At 53.1% G+C, this 21,668-nt stretch overlaps 1 protein-coding gene and 1 long non-coding RNA gene across 2 annotated transcripts in view; both read right to left on the reverse strand.

The window, feature by feature from the left end:
• Window positions 1-13,908, reverse strand: part of LOC128789065 (uncharacterized) — a 37,115-nt gene extending 23,207 nt beyond the window's left edge. Inside the window, exon 1 of the long non-coding RNA XR_008431312.1 lies at window positions 13,839-13,908. This is a non-coding gene — a long non-coding RNA (uncharacterized LOC128789065). The remainder of the gene's footprint in view (window positions 1-13,838) is intronic.
• Window positions 13,909-17,810: 3,902 nt separating this feature from the next.
• Window positions 17,811-21,298, reverse strand: LOC128800818 (uncharacterized). The gene is made up of 2 exons (XM_053966265.1): window positions 20,222-21,298; window positions 17,811-19,866 (listed from the first exon to the last, which is right to left on the reverse strand). Exon 2 carries the CDS (start codon window positions 19,613-19,615, stop codon window positions 18,572-18,574), a length of 1,044 nt encoding a protein of 347 aa, XP_053822240.1. The 5' UTR covers window positions 19,616-19,866; window positions 20,222-21,298; the 3' UTR covers window positions 17,811-18,571.
• Window positions 21,299-21,668: the final 370 nt, after the last annotated feature.

Below are 21,668 nucleotides of genomic sequence, written 5' to 3' on the forward strand. Positions count from 1 at the left end.
ACTCACCCACTTTGTTTGGAGAACAACTTGCAAAAGAATTAGAGACCTGAGAAACCCCTCCAGAGGAAGGGAAGTTGCTACAGTACGTAGATGACATCCTGATAGCCACACGGACAAGGGAAGCATGCATGGCCTGGACGATAAGCCTCTTGAACTTTTTGGAGCTCCAAGGGTACCGAGTATCAAAGAAAAAAGCCCAAGTAGTAAAACAGAAAGTAACTTATCTGGGCTACGAAGTCAGTACTCGACAACGTACCTTGGGCCAAAGCCGGAAGGAGGCAATATGCCAGACCCCAAAACCTCAGACTGTAAAGGAACTACGAACTTTCCTGAGGATGACAGGGTGGTGCAGGTTATGGATCTATAACTATGGACTGTTTGTTAAGCTCTTATATGAACTGATTGCAACTGAAAGCAGGAACATCCAAGAGACAAAGGAAGCTACGCAAGCTTTCAAGCAGCTGAAAAAAGCCCTCATGTCAGCTCCAGCCCTGAGATTGCTGGACGTGAGTAAGCCTTTCCTTTTATTCTCCCATGAGAAGCAAGGAATCGCCTTAGGAATACTAGCACAGGACCTCGGCCCATATCGGAGAGCAGTGGCTTACTTCTCTATGCAATTGGATACAGCAGCTAAAGGGTGGCCTGGGTGCCTCAGAGCTGTTGCAGCAGTCGTACTGAACATCCAAGAGGCACACAAATTCACCCTAGGCCAGAAAAGAACTGTGCTAGTGTCTCACACAGTGTCTGCAGTGCTAGAGGTAAAAGGTGGGCATTGGCTTTCCCCACAACGGCTCCTGAGATACCAAGCTATCATAGTGGAGCAAGATGATGTAGAGATAGTAGTGACTAACATTGTCAATCCAGCCTCCTTCCTCAGTAGAAACCAAGGGGAACCAGCGGAGCATGGAACATGCCTGGAGACCATTGAAGCCACCTACTCCAGCTGCCCTGACTCGAAGGACACCCCTCTGGAGAATGCAGAAGTCTCGTTTACTGATGGAAGCAGTTATATCATCAGTGGAAAACGGCACGCCGGGTAGGCAGTTACAACGTGCAAGGAAGTAATATCATCTGGGCCCCTGCCAACAAATACCTCTGCACAGAAGGCCGAGATAATTGCTCTAACTCGGGCCCTAGAATTGGCAAGAGGGAAAGAAATAAACATCTACACGGACTCGAAGTATGCATTTGGAGTAGTGCATGCTCACAGAGCCATTTAGAAAGAGAGAGGACTGCTGAACTCTCAAGGGAAAAATATTAAAGATGCATCAGAAGTACTGCGACTTCTAGAAGCAGTCCAGTTGCCAGAGAAAGTAGCGATCATGCACATTAAGGCACATCAGAAGATAAACTCAGAATTGGAAGAAGGAAACGAGCTGGCAGATAGGGAAGCAAAGGAAGCAGCAAGAATTGAGGTCATAACTGAGGCAGCCCTGATTCCAGACGGGCAAATTTCCCCTAAAGGTAAGCCAAGATACAACAAACTAGAAAAAAAATTAATCTATGAGCAAAAAGGAGACTATAACCAAGAGGGATGGGCCACCATAGAAGGAAAATTAGTTCTAGCCTCGTATTTATTATGGTCCCTAATAAAGGAAGAACACCAGAAAACCATTGGGGTATTGATGCTCTAGCATAACCAGACATTTACAACTCGACAATGTGACCTTTGCCTCCAGACCAACCCCAAAAATACTCCCAAACCAAAGCTTAGCCAGATTAGGAAGGGTCATGGGCCGGAGCAGCAATGGCAGATTGATTGTACAGAATTGCCAAGAAAAGGGGGGTGTAAGTTTTTACTGGTGCTAACAGATACCTTTTCAGGATGGCCAGAAGCATTCCCCACCAGGACTTCTAAAGCTCAAGAAGTAACTAAGGTATTGGTACAAGAAAACATACCACGCTTTAGAGTCCTGGCCACAATCTCCTCAAATAGAGGACCACATTTTATTGTAAAATTCGTGCAACAAGTTAGCCAATACTTGAACATAGACTGAGAACTTCACACCCCATTTAACCCACAATCAAGTGGTCAGGTAAAAAAAATGAATCATTTGAACAAACAACAAATTGTACAATTGGGACAAGAAGCTAATTTGTCATGGACTCAATCCCTCCCATTAACACTACTGCAGATCCGAACCAAACACAAGACTAAAGAAAAGCTAAACCACTTTGAATTGCTTTATGAAAAACCATATGGGGTACGAAAGAGAATGTCTACCCAAGACATGTCACTAACCTCCTGTATGTTAAGTCTCTTACCTTGGTGTATCCAGCACCAATCACTAGCTAATAAACACAAGTCATAACTAGTGAAATACGCTGTTTAGAACACTTTATGTCACCCAATTATAATTCTATTAATTTTAGTTACTGTAAGTTTAATGATGTCTACTTTAACACTCATGTAGAATTCGAGGATGTTAAAACACATGGCCAGTCTGACATCACTCTCTAGAACTCATAGAATCTTACTGAAAGAGGACGGTCATGATAGTAGATCAGAATTTAAATCAAGACCCCTGTAGTAAAAGAATTTACTATATTTTAAGAAAAGGGGGGACTGAGGCAGAGATTTTTAGAGTTAGGTTAACAAAATGAATTAAGCATTTCTAATTTAGCTTGTAGAGTTATGTGTTGAATTTTCAACCTTTTACTTAAGAAACCTCTGCTAGTACAAAGGGCATAGGAAAATGCAAATTTCTGAAGCTTCTTGCATAAAGAACAATACCAGAAGAAGCAAAGAACCCAGATAAAGAAGCTCCTCTGTCTCCAAGCCTATCAAGGCTGACAGACGTACTCGGATAAGCACCAAAGGACCAAAAGCGCATGCGCAGAGAGGAAAAGTTCAAAAGTTCAATCATGAGGAAAACCACAATCTTCAGCCTCAGGACCACCAAGAGACCCCCGTACGACCACCACAGCAAACCACGCATGCCCAGAAGGGCGTGGACTTACTTAGCATGAGAAGCGAGGACAGGCGGGGCCAGGGGTTGAATATGCATGAAAAAGTTGTGCAATGGATTCCATATGGAACGACTTTAAGAATAAAAGTGTGGGTCAGACTGAGGCTCGGGGCACAAGTTTTGGAGAGCTATCTCACTTGTGTCGGGCGCTGACATACATACCCACTTCATAACTACCCCAGGTTATGGAGTCTATTGATTTATTCCGCGTATCGTTTCAGAGGTTTCTTCCCTTCGCCAGGCTGCAACGTGCCCGCTACTACCCAGAGCTGGGCAGGAGTGGGCAGAGAGCACGGCCATCTGCCAGCACGTTGCAGCTTGCCCAGGAAAATGCAGTGTCCTTGGAATGTGCAGCAAATCTTATTTCCTGGCAAGGTCGGGCTAAGTGAGCAGCGCTGGTACACTTTCTCCTTGAGAACTGGAGCGGAAAAGCTTTTGGCTAAGATGTAGGCGACTAGAGAGGCAGAATACGCAGCTCCGGAGCTGGCTGAAAGCAAGTGCCGCTTGCCGGCGTCTTTCGGCAGAAGCGGCTCTTCGGAGCGCACCGCTGCCACTCCAGTGATCTGTGCGCGAAGTAGCCGCTTCTTGTCCTCCGGCAGCCGGAGATCGCGATAGCTTGCAAGAGGCGAAGAACGAAGCCGCGAAGAAGCCGGCTTGTGTGCGAAGCTCGCAGACTGCTGCAGGACGGTGGCTGCTGCTCTCCTGCCTCTTGAATTCACTTTTGGCATGCCAATGGAAGGTGTTCCAGGACAACTTTCCTGGATTTTGACATAGTCGTCATGCATCCCACCTTGGAAATTCTTGTTGCTCCCCAGAGGCTGCGAGATGAGAGAACACCGTGGCAGCTGCTGAAAAGAAGGGCAACTGTGAGTTGGTCAAGAAGCAAGAACCTAGGCAGCTGCCTGTGCTTGGCAAGGAGCAGCTGCTGGATTCTTGCAATTGCCTTCAGTGCGCACAGAAGCCCGCTGCTCTGCTGCTTGCTTTTTCGCCTTCAGTCAATTACACACTGCTGAAGCTGAGGCAGGCTGTTCAGCTTTGCTGCTTTTCAGCATCTCAGCTGCCTTTCTGCTCTGTGACAGCTCTCCAGGTTTCTTGCCTTCGCCAGGCTGCAACGTGCCCGCTAGTACCAAGAACTGGGCAGGAGTGGGCAGAGAGCACGGCCATCTGCCAGAAGGTTGCAGCTTGCCCAGGAAAATGAAGTGTCCTTGGAATGTGCAGCAAATCTTATTTCCTGGCAAGGTCGGGCTAAGTGAGCAGTGCTGGTACACTTTCTCCTTGAGAACTGGAGCGGAAAAGCTTTTGGCTAAGATGTAGGCGACTAGAGAGGCAGAATACGCAGCTCCGGAGCTGGCCGAAAGCAAGTGCCGCTTGCCGGCGTCTTTCGGCAGAAGCGGCTCTTCGGAGCGCACCGCTGCCGCTCCAGTGATCTGTGCGCGAAGTAGCCGCTTCTTGTCCACCGGCAGCCGGAGATCGCGGTAGCTTGCAAGAGGCGAAGAACGAAGCCGCGAAGAAGCCGGCTTGTGTGCGAAGCTCGCAGACAGCTGCAGGACGATGGCTGCTGCTCTCCTGCCTCTTGAATTCACTTTTGGCATGCCAATGGAAAGTGTTCCAGGACAACTTTCCTGGGTTTTGACATAGTCGTCATGCATCCCACCTTGGAAATTCTTGTTGCTCCGCAGAGGCTGCGAGATGAGAGAACACGGTGGCAGCTGCTGAAAAGAAGGGCAACTGTGAGTTGGTCAAGAAGCAAGAACCTAGGCAGCTGCCTGTGCTTGGCAAGGAGCAGCTGCTGGATTCTTGCAATTGCCTTCAGTGCGCACAGAAGCCCGCTGCTCTGCTGCTTGCTTTTTCGCCTTCAGTCAATTATACACTGCTGAAGCTGAGGCAGGCTGTTCAGCTTTGCTGCTTTTCAGCATCTCAGCTGCCCTTCTGCTCTGTGACAGCTCTCCAGGTTTCTTGCCTTCGCCAGGCTGCAACGTGCCCGCTAGTACCAGGAAAATGCAATGTCCTTGGAATGTGCAGCAAATCTTATTTCCTGGCAAGGTCGGGCTAAGTGAGCAGTGCTGGTACACTTTCTCCCTGAGAACTGGAGCGGAAAAGCTTTTGGCTAAGATGTAGGCGACTAGAGAGGCAGAATACGCAGCTGCGGAGCTGGCCGAAAGCAAGTGCCGCTTGCCGGCGTCTTTCGGCAGAAGCGGCTCTTCGGAGCGCACCGCTGCCGCTCCACTCATCTGTGCGCGAAGTAGCCGCTTCTTGTCCTCCGGCAGCCGGAGATCGCGGTAGCTTGCAAGAGGCGAAGAACGAAGCCGCGAAGAAGCCGGCTTGTGTGCGAAGCTCGCAGACAGCTGCAGGACGGTGGCTGCTGCTCTCCTGCCTCTTGAATTCACTTTTGGCATGCCAATGGAAGGTGTTCCAGGACAACTTTCCTGGGTTTTGACATAGTCGTCATGCATCCCACCTTGGAAATTCTTGTTGCTCCCCAGAGGCTGCGAGATGCAGAGAACACGGTGGCAGCTGCTGAAAAGAAGGGCAACAGTGAGTTGGTCAAGAAGCAAGAACCTAGGCAGCTGCCTGTGCTTGGCAAGGAACAGCTGCTGGATTCTTGCAATTGCCTTCAGTGCGCACAGAAGCCCGCGGCTCTGCTGCTTGCTTTTTCGCCTTCAGTCAATTACACACTGCTGAAGCTGAGGCAGGCTGTTCAGCTTTGCTGCTTTTCAGCATCTCAGCTGCCCTTCTGCTCTGTGACAGCTCTCCAGGTTTCTTGCCTTCGCCAGGCTGCAACGTGCCCGCTAGTACCAAGAACTGGGCAGGAGTGGGCAGAGAGCACGGCCATCTGCCAGAAGGTTGCAGCTTGCCCAGGAAAATGCAGTGTCCTTGGAATGTGCAGCAAATCTTATTTCCTGGCAAGGTCGGGCTAAGTGAGCAGTGCTGGTACACTTTCTCCTTGAGAACTGGAGCGGAAAAGCTTTTGGCTATGATGTAGGCGACTAGAGAGGCAGAATACGCAGCTCCGGAGCTGGCCGAAAGCAAGTGCCGCTTGCCGGCGTCTTTCGGCAGAAGCGGCTCTTCGGAGCGCACCGCTGCCGCTCCAGTGATCTGTGCGCGAAGTAGCCGCTTCTTGTCCTCCGGCAGCCGGAGATCGCGGTAGCTTGCAAGAGGCGAAGAACGAAGCCGCGAAGAAGCCGGCTTGTGTGCGAAGCTCGCAGACAGCTGCAGGACGGTGGCTGCTGCTCTCCTGCCTCTTGAATTCACTTTTCGCATGCCAATGGAAAGTGTTCCAGGACAACTTTCCTGCGTTTTGACATAGTCGTCATGCATCCCACCTTGGAAATTCTTGTTGCTCCCCAGAGGCTGCGAGATGCAGAGAACACGGTGGCAGCTGCTGAAAAGAAGGGCAACTGTGAGTTGGTCAAGAAGCAAGAACCTAGGCAGCTGCCTGTGCTTGGCAAGGAACAGCTGCTGGATTCTTGCAATTGCCTTCAGTGCGCACAGAAGCCCGCTGCTCTGCTGCTTGCTTTTTCGCCTTCAGTCAATTACACACTGCTGAAGCTGAGGCAGGCTGTTCAGCTTTGCTGCTTTTCAGCATCTCAGCTGCCCTTCTGCTCTGTGACAGCTCTCCAGGTTTCTTGCCTTCGCCAGGCTGCAACGTGCCCGCTAGTACCAGGAAAATGCAATGTCCTTGGAATGTGCAGCAAATCTTATTTCCTGGCAAGGTCGGGCTAAGTGAGCAGTGCTGGTACACTTTCTCCCTGAGAACTGGAGCGGAAAAGCTTTTGGCTAAGATGTAGGCGACTAGAGAGGCAGAATACGCAGCTCCGGAGCTGGCCGAAAGCAAGTGCCGCTTGCCGGCGTCTTTCGGCAGAAGCGGCTCTTCGGAGCGCACCGCTGCCGCTCCAGTGATCTGTGCGCGAAGTAGCCGCTTCTTGTCCTCCGGCAGCCGGAGATCGCGGTAGCTTGCAAGAGGCGAAGAACGAAGCCGCGAAGAAGCCGGCTTGTGTGCGAAGCTCGCAGACAGCTGCAGGACGGTGGCTGCTGCTCTCCTGCCTCTTGAATTCACTTTTGGCATGCCAATGGAAGGTGTTCCAGGACAACTTTCATGGGTTTTGACATAGTCGTCATGCATCCCACCTTGGAAATTCTTGTTGCTCCCCAGAGTCTGCGAGATGCAGAGAACACGGTGGCAGCTGCTGAAAAGAAGGGCAACTGTGAGTTGGTCAAGAAGCAAGAACCTAGGCAGCTGCCTGTGCTTGGCAAGGAACAGCTGCTGGATTCTTGCAATTGCCTTCAGTGCGCACAGAAGCCCGCTGCTCTGCTGCTTGGTTTTTCGCCTTCAGTCAATTACACACTGCTGAAGCTGAGGCAGGCTGTTCAGCTTTGCTGCTTTTCAGCATCTCAGCTGCCCTTCTGCTCTGTGACAGCTCTCCAGGTTTCTTGCCTTCGCCAGGCTGCAACGTGCCCGCTAGTACCAAGAACTGGGCAGGAGTGGGCAGAGAGCACGGCCATCTGCCAGAAGGTTGCAGCTTGCCCAGGAAAATGCAGTGTCCTTGGAATGTGCAGCAAATCTTATTTCCTGGCAAGGTCGGGCTAAGTGAGCAGTGCTGGTACACTTTCTCCTTGACAACTGGAGCGGAAAAGCTTTTGGCTATGATGTAGGCGACTAGAGAGGCAGAATACGCAGCTCCGGAGCTGGCCGAAAGCAAGTGCCGCTTGCCTGCGTCTTTCGGCAGAAGCGGCTCTTCGGAGCGCACCGCTGCCGCTCCACTCATCTGTGCGCGAAGTAGCCGCTTCTTGTCCTCCGGCAGCCGGAGATCGCGGTAGCTTGCAAGAGGCGAAGAACGAAGCCGCGAAGAAGCCGGCTTGTGTGCGAAGCTCGCAGACAGCTGCAGGACGGTGGCTGCTGCTCTCCTGCCTCTTGAATTCACTTTTGGCATGCCAATGGAAGGTGTTCCAGGACAACTTTCCTGCGTTTTGACATAGTCGTCATGCATCCCACCTTGGAAATTCTTGTTGCTCCCCAGAGGCTGCGAGATGCAGAGAACACGGTGGCAGCTGCTGAAAAGAAGGGCAACTGTGAGTTGGTCAAGAAGCAAGAACCTAGGCAGCTGCCTGTGCTTGGCAAGGAGCAGCTGCTGGATTCTTGCAATTGCCTTCAGTGCGCACAGAAGCCCGCTGCTCTGCTGCTTGCTTTTTCGCCTTCAGTCAATTACACACTGCTGAAGCTGAGGCAGGCTGTTCAGCTTTGCTGCTTTTCAGCATCTCAGCTGCCCTTCTGCTCTGTGACAGCTCTCCAGGTTTCTTGCCTTCGCCAGGCTGCAACGTGCCCGCTAGTACCAGGAAAATGCAATGTCCTTGGAATGTGCAGCAAATCTTATTTCCTGGCAAGGTCGGGCTAAGTGAGCAGTGCTGGTACACTTTCTCCCTGAGAACTGGAGCGGAAAAGCTTTTGGCTAAGATGTAGGCGACTAGAGAGGCAGAATACGCAGCTCCGGAGCTGGCCGAAAGCAAGTGCCGCTTGCCGGCGTCTTTCGGCAGAAGCGGCTCTTCGGAGCGCACCGCTGCCGCTCCAGTCATCTGTGCGCGAAGTAGCCGCTTCTTGTCCTCCGGCAGCCGGAGATCGCGGTAGCTTGCAAGAGGCGAAGAACGAAGCCGCGAAGAAGCCGGCTTGTGTGCGAAGCTCGCAGACAGCTGCAGGACGGTGGCTGCTGCTCTCCTGCCTCTTGAATTCACTTTTGGCATGCCAATGGAAGGTGTTCCAGGACAACTTTCCTGGGTTTTGACATAGTCGTCATGCATCCCACCTTGGAAATTCTTGTTGCTCCCCAGAGGCTGCGAGATGCAGAGAACACGGTGGCAGCTGCTGAAAAGAAGGGCAACAGTGAGTTGGTCAAGAAGCAAGAACCTAGGCAGCTGCCTGTGCTTGGCAAGGAACAGCTGCTGGATTCTTGCAATTGCCTACAGTGCGCACAGAAGCCCGCTGCTCTGCTGCTTGCTTTTTCGCCTTCAGTCAATTACACACTGCTGAAGCTGAGGCAGGCTGTTCAGCTTTGCTGCTTTTCAGCAGCTCAGCTGCCCTTCTGCTCTGGGACAGCTCTCCAAGTTTCTTGCCTTCGCCAGGCTGCAATGTGCCCGCTAGTACCAAGAACTGGGCAGGAGTGGGCAGAGAGCACGGCCATCTGCCAGAAGGTTGCAGCTTGCCCAGGAAAATGCAGTGTCCTTGGAATGTGCAGCAAATCTTATTTCCTGGCAAGGTCGGGCTAAGTGAGCAGTGCTGGTACACTTTCTCCTTGACAACTGGAGCGGAAAAGCTTTTGGCTATGATGTAGGCGACTAGAGAGGCAGAATACGCAGCTCCGGAGCTGGCCGAAAGCAAGTGCCGCTTGCCGGCGTCTTTCGGCAGAAGCGGCTCTTCGGAGCGCACCGCTGCCGCTCCACTCATCTGTGCGCGAAGTAGCCGCTTCTTGTCCTCCGGCAGCCGGAGATCGCGGTAGCTTGCAAGAGGCGAAGAACGAAGCCGCGAAGAAGCCGGCTTGTGTGCGAAGCTCGCAGACAGCTGCAGGACGGTGGCTGCTGCTCTCCTGCCTCTTGAATTCACTTTTCGCATGCCAATGGAAAGTGTTCCAGGACAACTTTCCTGCGTTTTGACATAGTCGTCATGCATCCCACCTTGGAAATTCTTGTTGCTCCCCAGAGGCTGCGAGATGCAGAGAACACGGTGGCAGCTGCTGAAAAGAAGGGCAACTGTGAGTTGGTCAAGAAGCAAGAACCTAGGCAGCTGCTTGTGCTTGGCAAGGAGCAGCTGCTGGATTCTTGCAATTGCCTTCAGTGCGCACAGAAGCCCGCTGCTCTGCTGCTTGCTTTTTCGCCTTCAGTCAATTACACACTGCTGAAGCTGAGGCAGGCTGTTCAGCTTTGCTGCTTTTCAGCATCTCAGCTGCCCTTCTGCTCTGTGACAGCTCTCCAGGTTTCTTGCCTTCGCCAGGCTGCAACGTGCCCGCTAGTACCAGGAAAATGCAATGTCCTTGGAATGTGCAGCAAATCTTATTTCCTGGCAAGGTCGGGCTAAGTGAGCAGTGCTGGTACACTTTCTCCCTGAGAACTGGAGCGGAAAAGCTTTTGGCTAAGATGTAGGCGACTAGAGAGGCAGAATACGCAGCTCCGGAGCTGGCCGAAAGCAAGTGCCGCTTGCCGGCGTCTTTCGGCAGAAGCGGCTCTTCGGAGCGCACCGCTGCCGCTCCACTCATCTGTGCGCAAAGTAGCCGCTTCTTGTCCTCCGGCAGCCGGAGATCGCGGTAGCTTGCAAGAGGCGAAGAACGAAGCCGCGAAGAAGCCGGCTTGTGTGCGAAGCTCGCAGACAGCTGCAGGACGGTGGCTGCTGCTCTCCTGCCTCTTGAATTCACTTTTGGCATGCCAATGGAAGGTGTTCCAGGACAACTTTCCTGGGTTTTGACATAGTCGTCATGCATCCCACCTTGGAAATTCTTGTTGCTCCCCAGAGGCAGCGAGATGCAGAGAACACGGTGGCAGCTGCTGAAAAGAAGGGCAACAGTGAGTTGGTCAAGAAGCAAGAACCTAGGCAGCTGCCTGTGCTTGGCAAGGAACAGCTGCTGGATTCTTGCAATTGCCTTCAGTGCGCACAGAAGCCCGCTGCTCTGCTGCTTGCTTTTTCGCCTTCAGTCAATTACACACTGCTGAAGCTGAGGCAGGCTGTTCAGCTTTGCTGCTTTTCAGCATCTCAGCTGCCCTTCTGCTCTGTGACAGCTCTCCAGGTTTCTTGCCTTCGCCAGGCTGCAACGTGCCCGCTAGTACCAAGAACTGGGCAGGAGTGGGCAGAGAGCACGGCCATCTGCCAGAAGGTTGCAGCTTGCCCAGGAAAAGTGCAGTGTCCTTGGAATGTGCAGCAAATCTTATTTCCTGGCAAGGTCGGGCTAAGTGAGCAGTGCTGGTACACTTTCTCCTTGACAACTGGAGCGGAAAAGCTTTTGGCTAAGATGTAGGCGACTAGAGAGGCAGAATACGCAGCTGCGGAGCTGGCCGAAAGCAAGTGCCGCTTGCCGGCGTCTTTCGGCAGAAGCGGCTCTTCGGAGCGCACCGCTGCCGCTCCAGTGATCTGTGCGCGAAGTAGCCGCTTCTTGTCGTCCGGCAGCCGGAGATCGCGGTAGCTTGCAAGAGGCGAAGAACGAAGCCGCGAAGAAGCCGGCTTGTGTGCGAAGCTCGCAGACAGCTGCAGGACGGTGGCTGCTGCTCTCCTGCCTCTTGAATTCACTTTTGGCATGCCAATGGAAGGTGTTCCAGGACAACTTTCCTGCGTTTTGACATAGTCGTCATGCATCCCACCTTGGAAATTCTTGTTGCTCCCCAGAGGCTGCGAGATGCAGAGAACACGGTGGCAGCTGCTGAAAAGAAGGGCAACTGTGAGTTGGTCAAGAAGCAAGAACCTAGGCAGCTGCCTGTGCTTGGCAAGGAGCAGCTGCTGGATTCTTGCAATTGCCTTCAGTGCGCACAGAAGCCCGCTGCTCTGCTGCTTGCTTTTTCGCCTTCAGTCAATTACACACTGCTGAAGCTGAGGCAGGCTGTTCAGCTTTGCTGCTTTTCAGCATCTCAGCTGCCCTTCTGCTCTGTGACAGCTCTCCAGGTTTCTTGCCTTCGCCAGGCTGCAACGTGCCCGCTAGTACCAGGAAAATGCAATGTCCTTGGAATGTGCAGCAAATCTTATTTCCTGGCAAGGTCGGGCTAAGTGAGCAGTGCTGGTACACTTTCTCCCTGAGAACTGGAGCGGAAAAGCTTTTGGCTAAGATGTAGGCGACTAGAGAGGCAGAATACGCAGCTCCGGAGCTGGCCGAAAGCAAGTGCCGCTTGCCGGCGTCTTTCGGCAGAAGCGGCTCTTCGGAGCGCACCGCTGCCGCTCCAGTGATCTGTGCGCGAAGTAGCCGCTTCTTGTCCTCCGGCAGCCGGAGATCGCGGTAGCTTGCAAGAGGCGAAGAACGAAGCCTCCAAGAAGCCGCCTTGTGTGCGAAGCTCGCAGACTGCTGCAGGACGCTGGCTGCTGCTCTCCTGCCTCTTGAATTCACTTTTGGCATGCCAATGGAAGGTGTTCCAGGACAACTTTCCTGGGTTTTGACATAGTCGTCATGCATCCCACCTTGGAAATTCTTGTTGCTCCCCAGAGGCTGCGAGATGCAGAGAACACGGTGGCAGCTGCTGAAAAGAAGGGCAACTGTGAGTTGGTCAAAAAGCAAGAACCTAGGCAGCTGCCTGTGCTTGGCAAGGAGCAGCTGCTGGATTCTTGCAATTGCCTTCAGTGCGCACAGAAGCCCGCTGCTCTGCTGCTTGCTTTTTCGCCTTCAGTCAATTACACACTGCTGAAGCTGAGGCAGGCTGTTCAGCTTTGCTGCTTTTCAGCATCTCAGCTGCCCTTCTGCTCTGTGACAGCTCTCCAGGTTTCTTGCCTTCGCCAGGCTGCAACGTGCCCGCTAGTACCAAGAACTGGGCAGGAGTGGGCAGAGAGCACGGCCATCTGCCAGCAGGTTGCAGCTTGCCCAGGAAAGTGCAGTGTCCTTGGAAGGTGCAGCAAATCTTATTTCCTGGCAAGGTCGGGCTAAGTGAGCAGTGCTGGTACACTTTCTCCTTGAGAACTGGAGCGGAAAAGCTTTTGGCTAAGATGTAGGCGACTAGAGAGGCAGAATACGCAGCTCCGGAGCTGGCCGAAAGCAAGTGCCGCTTGCCGGCGTCTTTCGGCAGAAGCGGCTCTTCGGAGCGCACCGCTGCCGCTCCACTCATCTGTGCGCGAAGTAGCCGCTTCTTGTCCTCCGGCAGCCGGAGATCGCGGTAGCTTGCAAGAGGCGAAGAACGAAGCCGCGAAGAAGCCGGCTTGTGTGCGAAGCTCGCAGACTGCTGCAGGACGCTGGCTGCTGCTCTCCTGCCTCTTGAATTCACTTTTGGCATGCCAATGGAAGGTGTTCCAGGACAACTTTCCTGGGTTTTGACATAGTCGTCATGCATCCCACCTTGGAAATTCTTGTTGCTCCCCAGAGGCTGCGAGATGCAGAGAACACGGTGGCAGCTGCTGAAAAGAAGGGCAACTGTGAATTGGTCAAGAAGCAAGAACCTAGGCAGCTGCCTGTGCTTGGCAAGGAGCAGCTGCTGGATTCTTGCAATTGCCTTCAGTGCGCACAGAAGCCCGCTGCTCTGCTGCTTGCTTTTTCGCCTTCAGTCAATTACACACTGCTGAAGCTGAGGCAGGCTGTTCAGCTTTGCTGCTTTTCAGCATCTCAGCTGCCCTTCTGCTCTGTGACAGCTCTACAGGTTTCTTGCCTTCGCCAGGCTGCAACGTGCCCGCTAGTCCCAAGAACTGGGCAGGAGTGGGCAGAGAGCACGGCCATCTGCCAGCAGGTTGCAGCTTGCCCAGGAAAGTGCAGTGTCCTTGGAAGGTGCAGCAAATCTTATTTCCTGGCAAGGTCGGGCTAAGTGAGCAGTGCTGGTACACTTTCTCCTTGAGAACTGGAGCGGAAAAGCTTTTGGCTAAGATGTAGGCGACTAGAGAGGCAGAATACGCAGCTCCGGAGCTGGCCGAAAGCAAGTGCCGCTTGCCGGCGTCTTTCGGCAGAAGCGGCGCTTCGGAGCGCACCGCTGCCGCTCCAGTGATCTGTGCGCGAAGTAGCCGCTTCTCGTCCTCCGGCAGCCGGAGATCGCGGTAGCTTGCAAGAGGCGAAGAACGAAGCCGCGAAGAAGCCGGCTTGTGTGCGAAGCTCGCAGACTGCTGCAGGACGGTGGCTGCTGCTCTCCTGCCTCTTGAATTCACTTTTGGCATGCCAATGGAAGGTGTTCCAGGACAACTTTCCTGCGTTTTGACATAGTCGTCATGCATCCCACCTTGGAAATTCTTGTTGCTCCCCAGAGGCTCCGAGATGCAGAGAACACGGTGGCAGCTGCTGAAAAGAAGGGCAACTGTGAATTGGTCAAGAAGCAAGAACCTAGGCAGCTGCCTGTGCTTGGCAAGGAGCAGCTGCTGGATTCTTGCAATTGCCTTCAGTGCGCACAGAAGCCCGCTGCTCTGCTGCTTGCTTTTTCGCCTTCAGTCAATTACACACTGCTGAAGCTGAGGCAGGCTGTTCAGCTTTGCTGCTTTTCAGCATCTCAGCTGCCCTACTGCTCTGTGACAGATCTACAGGTTTCTTGCCTTCGTCAGGCTGCAACGTGCCCGCTAGTACCAAGAACTGGGCAGGAGTGGGCAGAGAGCACGGCCATCTGCCAGCAGGTTGCAGCTTGCCCAGGAAAGTGCAGTGTCCTTGGAAGGTGCAGCAAATCTTATTTCCTGGCAAGGTCGGGCTAAGTGAGCAGTGCTGGTACACTTTCTCCTTGACAACTGGAGCGGAAAAGCTTTTGGCTAAGATGTAGGCGACTAGAGAGGCAGAATACGCAGCTGCGGAGCTGGCCGAAAGCAAGTGCCGCTTGCCGGCGTCTTTCGGCAGAAGCGGCGCTTCGGAGCGCACCGCTGCCGCTCCAGTGATCTGAGCGCGAAGTAGCCGCTTCTTGTCCTCCGGCAGCCGGAGATCGCGGTAGCTTGCAAGAGGCGAAGAACGAAGCCGCCAAGAAGCCGGCTTGTGTGCGAAGCTCGCAGGCTGCTGCAGGACGCTGGCTGCTGCTCTCCTGCCTCTTGAATTCACTCTTGGCATGCCAATGGAAGGTGTTCCAGGACAACTTTCCTGGGTTTTGACATAGTCGTCATGCATCCCACCTTGGAAATTCTTGTTGCTCCCCAGAGGCTCCGAGATGCAGAGAACACGGTGGCAGCTGCTGAAAAGAAGGGCAACTGTGAATTGGTCAAGAAGCAAGAACCTAGGCAGCTGCCTGTGCTTGGCAAGGAGCAGCTGCTGGATTCTTGCAATTGCCTTCAGTGCGCACAGAAGCCCGCTGCTCTGCTGCTTGCTTTTTCGCCTTCAGTCAATTACACACTGCTGAAGCTGAGGCAGGCTGTTCAGCTTTGCTGCTTTTCAGCATCTCAGCTGCCCTTCTGCTCTGTGACAGATCTACAGGTTTCTTGCCTTCGCCAGGCTGCAACGTGCCCGCTAGTACCAAGAACTGGGCAGGAGTGGGCAGAGAGCACGGCCATCTGCCAGCAGGTTGCAGCTTGCCCAGGAAAGTGCACTGCCCTTGGAAGGTGCAGCAAATCTTATTTCCTGGCAAGGTCGGGCTAAGTGAGCAGTGCTGGTACACTTTCTCCCTGAGAACTGGAGCGGAAAAGCTTTTGGCTAAGATGTAGGCGACTAGAGAGGCAGAATACGCAGCTGCGGAGCTGGCCGAAAGCAAGTGCCGCTTGCCGGCGTCTTTCGGCAGAAGCGGCGCTTCGGAGCGCACCGCTGCCGCTCCAGTGATCTGTGCGCGAAGTAGCTGCTTCTCGTCCTCCGGCAGCCGGAGATCGCGGTAGCTTGCAAGAGGCGAAGAACGAAGCCGCGAAGAAGCCGGCTTGTGTGCGAAGCTGGCAGGCTGCTGCAGGACGGTGGCTGCTGCTCTCCTGCCTCTTGAATTCACTCTTGGCATGCCAATGGAAGGTGTTCCAGGACAACTTTCCTGGGTTTTGACATAGTCGTCATGCATCCCACCTTGGAAATTCTTGTTGCTCCCCAGAGGCTCCGAGATGCAGAGAACACGGTGGCAGCTGCTGAAAAGAAGGGCAACTGTGAATTGGTCAAGAAGCAAGAACCTAGGCAGCTGCCTGTGCTTGGCAAGGAGCAGCTGCTGGATTCTTGCAATTGCCTTCAGTGCGCACAGAAGCCCGCTGCTCTGCTGCTTGCTTTTTCGCCTTCAGTCAATTACACACTGCTGAAGCTGAGGCAGGCTGTTCAGCTTTGCTGCTTTTCAGCATCTCAGCTGCCCTACTGCTCTGTGACAGATCTACAGGTTTCTTGCCTTCGTCAGGCTGCAACGTGCCCGCTAGTACCAAGAACTGGGCAGGAGTGGGCAGAGAGCACGGCCATCTGCCAGCAGGTTGCAGCTTGCCCAGGAAAGTGCAGTGCCCTTGGAAGGTGCAGCAAATCTTATTTCCTGGCAAGGTCGGGCTAAGTGAGCAGTGCTGGTACACTTTCTCCTTGACAACTGGAGCGGAAAAGCTTTTGGCTAAGATGTAGGCGACTAGAGAGGCAGAATACGCAGCTGCGGAGCTGGCCGAAAGCAAGTGCCGCTTGCCGGCGTCTTTCGGCAGAAGCGGCGCTTCGGAGCGCACCGCTGCCGCTCCAGTGATCTGTGCGCGAAGTAGCCGCTTCTTGTCCTCCGGCAGCCGGAGATCGCGGTAGCTTGCAAGAGGCGAAGAACGAAGCCGCCAAGAAGCCGGCTTGTGTGCGAAGCTCGCAGGCTGCTGCAGGACGCTGGCTGCTGCTCTCCTGCCTCTTGAATTCACTCTTGGCATGCCAATGGAAGGTGTTCCAGGACAACTTTCCTGCGTTTTGACATAGTCGTCATGCATCCCACCTTGGAAATTCTTGTTGCTCCCCAGAGGCTCCGAGATGCAGAGAACACGGTGGCAGCTGCTGAAAAGAAGGGCAACTGTGAGTTGGTCAAGAAGCAAGAACCTAGGCAGCTGCCTGTGCTTGGCAAGGAGCAGCTGCTGGATTCTTGCAATTGCCTTCAGTGCGCACAGAAGCCCGCTGCTCTGCTGCTTGCTTTTTCGCCTTCAGTCAATTACACACTGCTGAAGCTGAGGCAGGCTGTTCAGCTTTGCTGCTTTTCAGCATCTCAGCTGCCCTTCTGCTCTGTGACAGATCTACAGGTTTCTTGCCTTCGCCAGGCTGCAACGTGCCCGCTAGTACCAAGAACTGGGCAGGAGTGGGCAGAGAGCACGGCCATCTGCCAGCAGGTTGCAGCTTGCCCAGGAAAGTGCAGTGCCCTTGGAAGGTGCAGCAAATCTTATTTCCTGGCAAGGTCGGGCTAAGTGAGCAGTGCTGGTACACTTTCTCCTTGAGAACTGGAGCGGAAAAGCTTTTGGCTAAGATGTAGGCGACTAGAGAGGCAGAATACGCAGCTGCGGAGCTGGCCGAAAGCAAGTGCCGCTTGCCGGCGTTATTCGGCAGAAGCGGCGCTTCGGAGCGCACCGCTGCCGCTCCAGTGATCTGTGCGCGAAGTAGCCGCTTCTCGTCCTCCGGCAGCCGGAGATCGCGGTAGCTTGCAAGAGGCGAAGAACGAAGCCGCGAAGAAGCCGGCTTGTGTGCGAAGCTCGCAGACAGCTGCAGGACGGTGGCTGCCGTTCTCCTGCCTGTTGAATTCACTCTTGGCATGCCAATGGAAGGTCTTCCAGGACAAATTCCTGAGTTTTGATTTTATTTTTCACGCATCCCACTTGTCACGATCCGCTTCTTGCGGGGTGTCGTGATGGTTCTTTTCACTGATCCCAAAAGTGCAAAAAGGCAAACAACAAGGGACTATCAGTTAATCACAACAAATGCAGCCTTATTAGGGGCCAAAACAGTAAATGCGATAGTGGGGATCAGAAAGGAGATAAAAGGAGAGAGAGAGAGAGAAGAGGGGTATGGGAATAGCTACCAACACAGGCGAGATCCTCAGTGGTCCGGACGATGGGGTTCCGTTTGTCGTGTCGGGGGAGTCTCCAAAGTTCTGGTCGACTCGGGGCTCCAGTTATAGTCCACAGAGGAAAGAGGGGGGAGCAAGTGTAACAACGAAAGTCCATTGTAATCGCCACGCGGGAACAGGTGAGTCCACAGAAACCACCAAAGCAAGACGAATCCAATGAAGAATTGCCGGAGCCTTCCCCGGCTTGGGGAGACTCCGGATGGTGGTAAAGTCTCTCCTCCAACCCGTGCCTTCAAAGAAAGACTCAGTAGTCTTCAGTCGTCCGGTCTCAAGGCAGTTTATTGCATGTTATCTCAAGGCACACAGACTCCCTGGCATTGTCCCTGACTCTGTCTGTCCCCGTCTCTGGCTGTCTCCCGTCTCCCCTCCCCGAGGGGCTGGTGCCATCTTTTATATCACACATTACGTATTAGGTGTTTATAGTTTTTCCCCAATGCCTACTACCTATATTGAACAGTGACTTTCTACTCTAAACCAATCTGTGAGTGCCAACATCATCAAGAACATGGAGAATAGGAAGAAGAAAGAAGGAGGACAGGGCACGCCCAAATCCCTCCATCTTAGAACCTCTGACCCCCATGTACAAACCTCAGACCCCCCTGTACAAGGCCTAAAACCCCCCTGTACAGCACTCAAAAATCCTACCTTTCACTTTGTGACTACTTCTATTATAATATCTAAACTTTTGTGATTTCTTGTTCTTCCTGCAAGGTTGGTAAATTGTTCCATGGGTCAAGCTCAAGACCACAGGGGTCCCTGGCCGCCTGCCAGGGTCTCAGAGGCTTCTGCCCTGGGCCCAGAACATCCAAGAGTGTCTGAGGGACACCTTGGGTTCCGACATCTCCCCCTCCTGTTTGCACCAAGAAGACCTGTCTTGCCACTTTGTCCATGACACGCCGAGTGCATAGAAAAATGCACGGCAGAACAAGCAGGAGAACTAGAAACCCTATAAGAATATAAAATGCTATCTTCAAAAGCTCCCTCCACAATGGTGAGAGACTAAAAAGGTTGATGAAGTCATCCTACCATGATCCTGTGACCTTTTGCAATTTGTTGATGCTATTTTGCATTTGTTTTATGTTTTCATGGATGGATTTCGAATGATCAGACAAGTTCATGCAGCACATTCCCTCAAATTCTTCACACCCATGTCCGTGTGATAGCAGCAAATAATCAATTGCCGCCCTGTTCTGAAGTGTTGCTTGTCTCGCACTGTCGATATCTGTTAACATGTCGCTCAGTGCAGAGGAAATGGCACGAGTGTGTTTGCTCAACCAACACGCTATGTGGTCCAATTGTGTCAAGGCCACCCCCGATGCTGCTTGGGGTGAGAAAATTGCTACTGCAATTCTCCGAGCCTTGTTCCAGGTATAAACTTCATCATCACAATTTGGGCCATATTGTTCAATGGATCTTATTTTTCTGTGTGACTGTTCCCTCAAAATTTTCAAATTGGGTGTTATCAATGAGAGTTCTCCAATGCTGCATGGACCGCCCCTGATTTTTGCAGGGATAGCAGGCCAAATTCTGTCCCCACAAATCAAGAAAATTCCTTTTGGTAAAACGGCTGGATTCTGGAGGGATAGTTTGCTCATCATCTTGGTGTAATTGCACCAGGATGATGCATTTCTGTAAAAGAGCTGGTTTGGAGTGACATCTATCGTATGGTTATCTGTCTCTGTCACTCCCGATGGGTTGAATATGATGCAAAATTTCATTCTTGTTGACCCAAAAATGTCCAATTCCTGGGGTTCGAAATGAGCCACAGGAAGGAACTGTGTCCAGACATGCCATCCTTCCATAGGATCCGAAAAAGATTTCAGAACCTTTGGAGGGATGTTTTTTGGGATCGGCCATTCTTTCACCGGCACACCTACCAAACATGTCGAGAATGGTTTCCCTGGCCTTGAATGAGTCAGACAAATGCTGTCCAGACCTGCTGCCTTTGCCAAAGTTTCCCACACATTTCCCTTTGGCTGTCTCATGGGAAAATGTGCCCTATTGCTCATGGCAACAGGCAAAAGAATGAAGCACATGAACACTATCTGTCTGAACCCCATGCCCATGTCCTCACTCTCTGCGAGAAACCTTGCAGTGCAGCAACACCCGAATGACACTCGAGTCCCAAGAAGAACCCCAAGTCTCTGAGTTGTCAATCGTTGTCTGATGAGATGTTTGCAGCGCCGTTGTCTGCCTTCGTTTGCGTGCCTGTGTCTTTGCTTCTTGGATCTGCGTCCGCCCTGGTATCTGGCTCTCAGCTCCTCCAGGGATCTCCTCCATGCCTTTTGCCATACAAGAGCCTGGGTGTCTGTAAGAACTGATGTTGCAAGATATTTAAGATCATAGGGTGTTAAATCATACATACCAAAAATGCTCTTCAACATTTGTTTGAAGTACGGTGATGACAACCCGTTGTCTCGGATGGCTTTGGCTAAGTCTTTGATCGCACCACGATCCAGGCGTTCCCACCTTGGGTTTTGTCCCTGAGCATCATAGCTCACTGGCAACATGACGTTTCCCGAGCCCTGCAATAAACCTTTTTCCTTTTCTAATTCTGCTCGAATGTCCTGCCAGTCTAGCTTTGCGTTCGGTAAAGCTGGAAATTTTGTGGGTACTTGCCTGTAGAGTGGAGTTATTTGTTGTGATCGAGGCTTTGGTGCAGCAGAACTCACCGACATCTGTGGCATCTGCAAGGATGAAGGTTGGGTGATTGTGGATGAGAATGGAACATCTGCTACAGAGGAAAACACACGGCTGCCCTGTATTGTTTGAGAAATCTTCGAAAGATGAGTCAGCAGCTCCGAATGTGACTCCAAGGCTGTGGTCAGATACTGTAAAAGAAACTCAACAACTCCTTTTGATATTATAATTGACTCTCCCTGACGTGAGGAATCAGCAGACCTTAATGTTGGAATTGTCCAGACTGGGATACCCTCCGAAGCAGTAATACATACAGTATCATCCTGTTGCTGCGCCTCAGCAGGAGTGTCCTGAGTCTCATGCCTCTCTGGAATCAGCGGAGGTTCCTGCTGTCGTGCAGGTGTAGTCTTCCTCGCCCTAGACTTCTTCTTATATAAAACTGGAAAAAAGTGTTGCAATGTTACAGACCCACCACTGGGTGGCGCGATGGCTTGGGCAACCGACTCCGGCAAAACCTCCTGCAATATTGCAGTCCCGCCACTAGGTGGCGCTGTCGTCTGACCGGCTGAGGTCGGCACTGCAAAAGACTCGGACGTTTGCTCCCCTATCTGCATCTCTGATAAATCCCTGTGCAATTCTTGTAACAATTGATTTACACTTGCAAATCCCGCAGTCTGGGATGTCGACTCTCGCTGTATCAACTGCTTCAGCTTTACAATGTCTGAGACTGGCCGGGATTGGCTGTGCGCATGAGTCGATTGCCGTGGGAACGGTGTGGAGGCGGTGCCCTGGCAAACGCTTGCACCCTGGACACGCCCCATCCCTGCCTGCGTCACCACGGGGGTGTGGACGCTCCCGCCCCGACCCTGGCCGCGCCTCCTTGCTTTTTCCAGCGCAGCCGCGATCTCGGGAGCGCTCTCATCCTCCCCGAGACTGACGTCGCCACCTTCCCGATCCCACTCCGGCTCTGATGTATCCACCCCATACTGCCCATCACTGGGACATGCCTCTCCTGACTCTGCGCCAACGCCCACAACCCGTGCGCGTCCCTTCCGTCCCGTCTGTGCCCGTGTCGCGCCCGCCGCACGCGAGGTGCCCTCCCCCGCCCCGGCTTCTGGGTTTCGCTTCTCCATTCCACGCATGCGCGTTGCCGCTGCCGCGAGACGAGCCGTAGTTTTTCGCTCTGTCTCGGCCTGCTGCCTGGCCAACGCCGCTGCTGTGGTTTGGGAGCCTTCACCTTGTGCCTGCCGGGCGGCTGCCGCTGCGGCAGCGCGGGCTCTCGCCATGGCACGCGTCACGGGACCCTCGGGGCGTACGACCGCCGCGCCCACATCCCCCGCCTTCTCACTTGTCCCCTTTGCCCTCACAGTCCCCCCCGCTCTCCCCGGCGCCGCGGGCTGTTGCAAACTGCCCGCCGCCGCTGTGAGAGACGGCTCCCCCTCCTCTCTGGGTTCTACACTCCCATCTGCACCTTCCCCA

The sequence above is a fragment of the Vidua chalybeata genome, chromosome 1 (genome assembly GCF_026979565.1).
Source record: "Vidua chalybeata isolate OUT-0048 chromosome 1, bVidCha1 merged haplotype, whole genome shotgun sequence".
Classification (NCBI taxonomy): Eukaryota; Metazoa; Chordata; class Aves; order Passeriformes; family Viduidae; genus Vidua; species Vidua chalybeata.

Excerpts from the sequence above, each read along its gene's own strand:
- LOC128800818 (XM_053966265.1), bottom strand. The coding sequence starts at position 19,615 with ATGGGCATGGGGTTCAGACAGATAGTGTTCATGTGCTTCATTCTTTTG.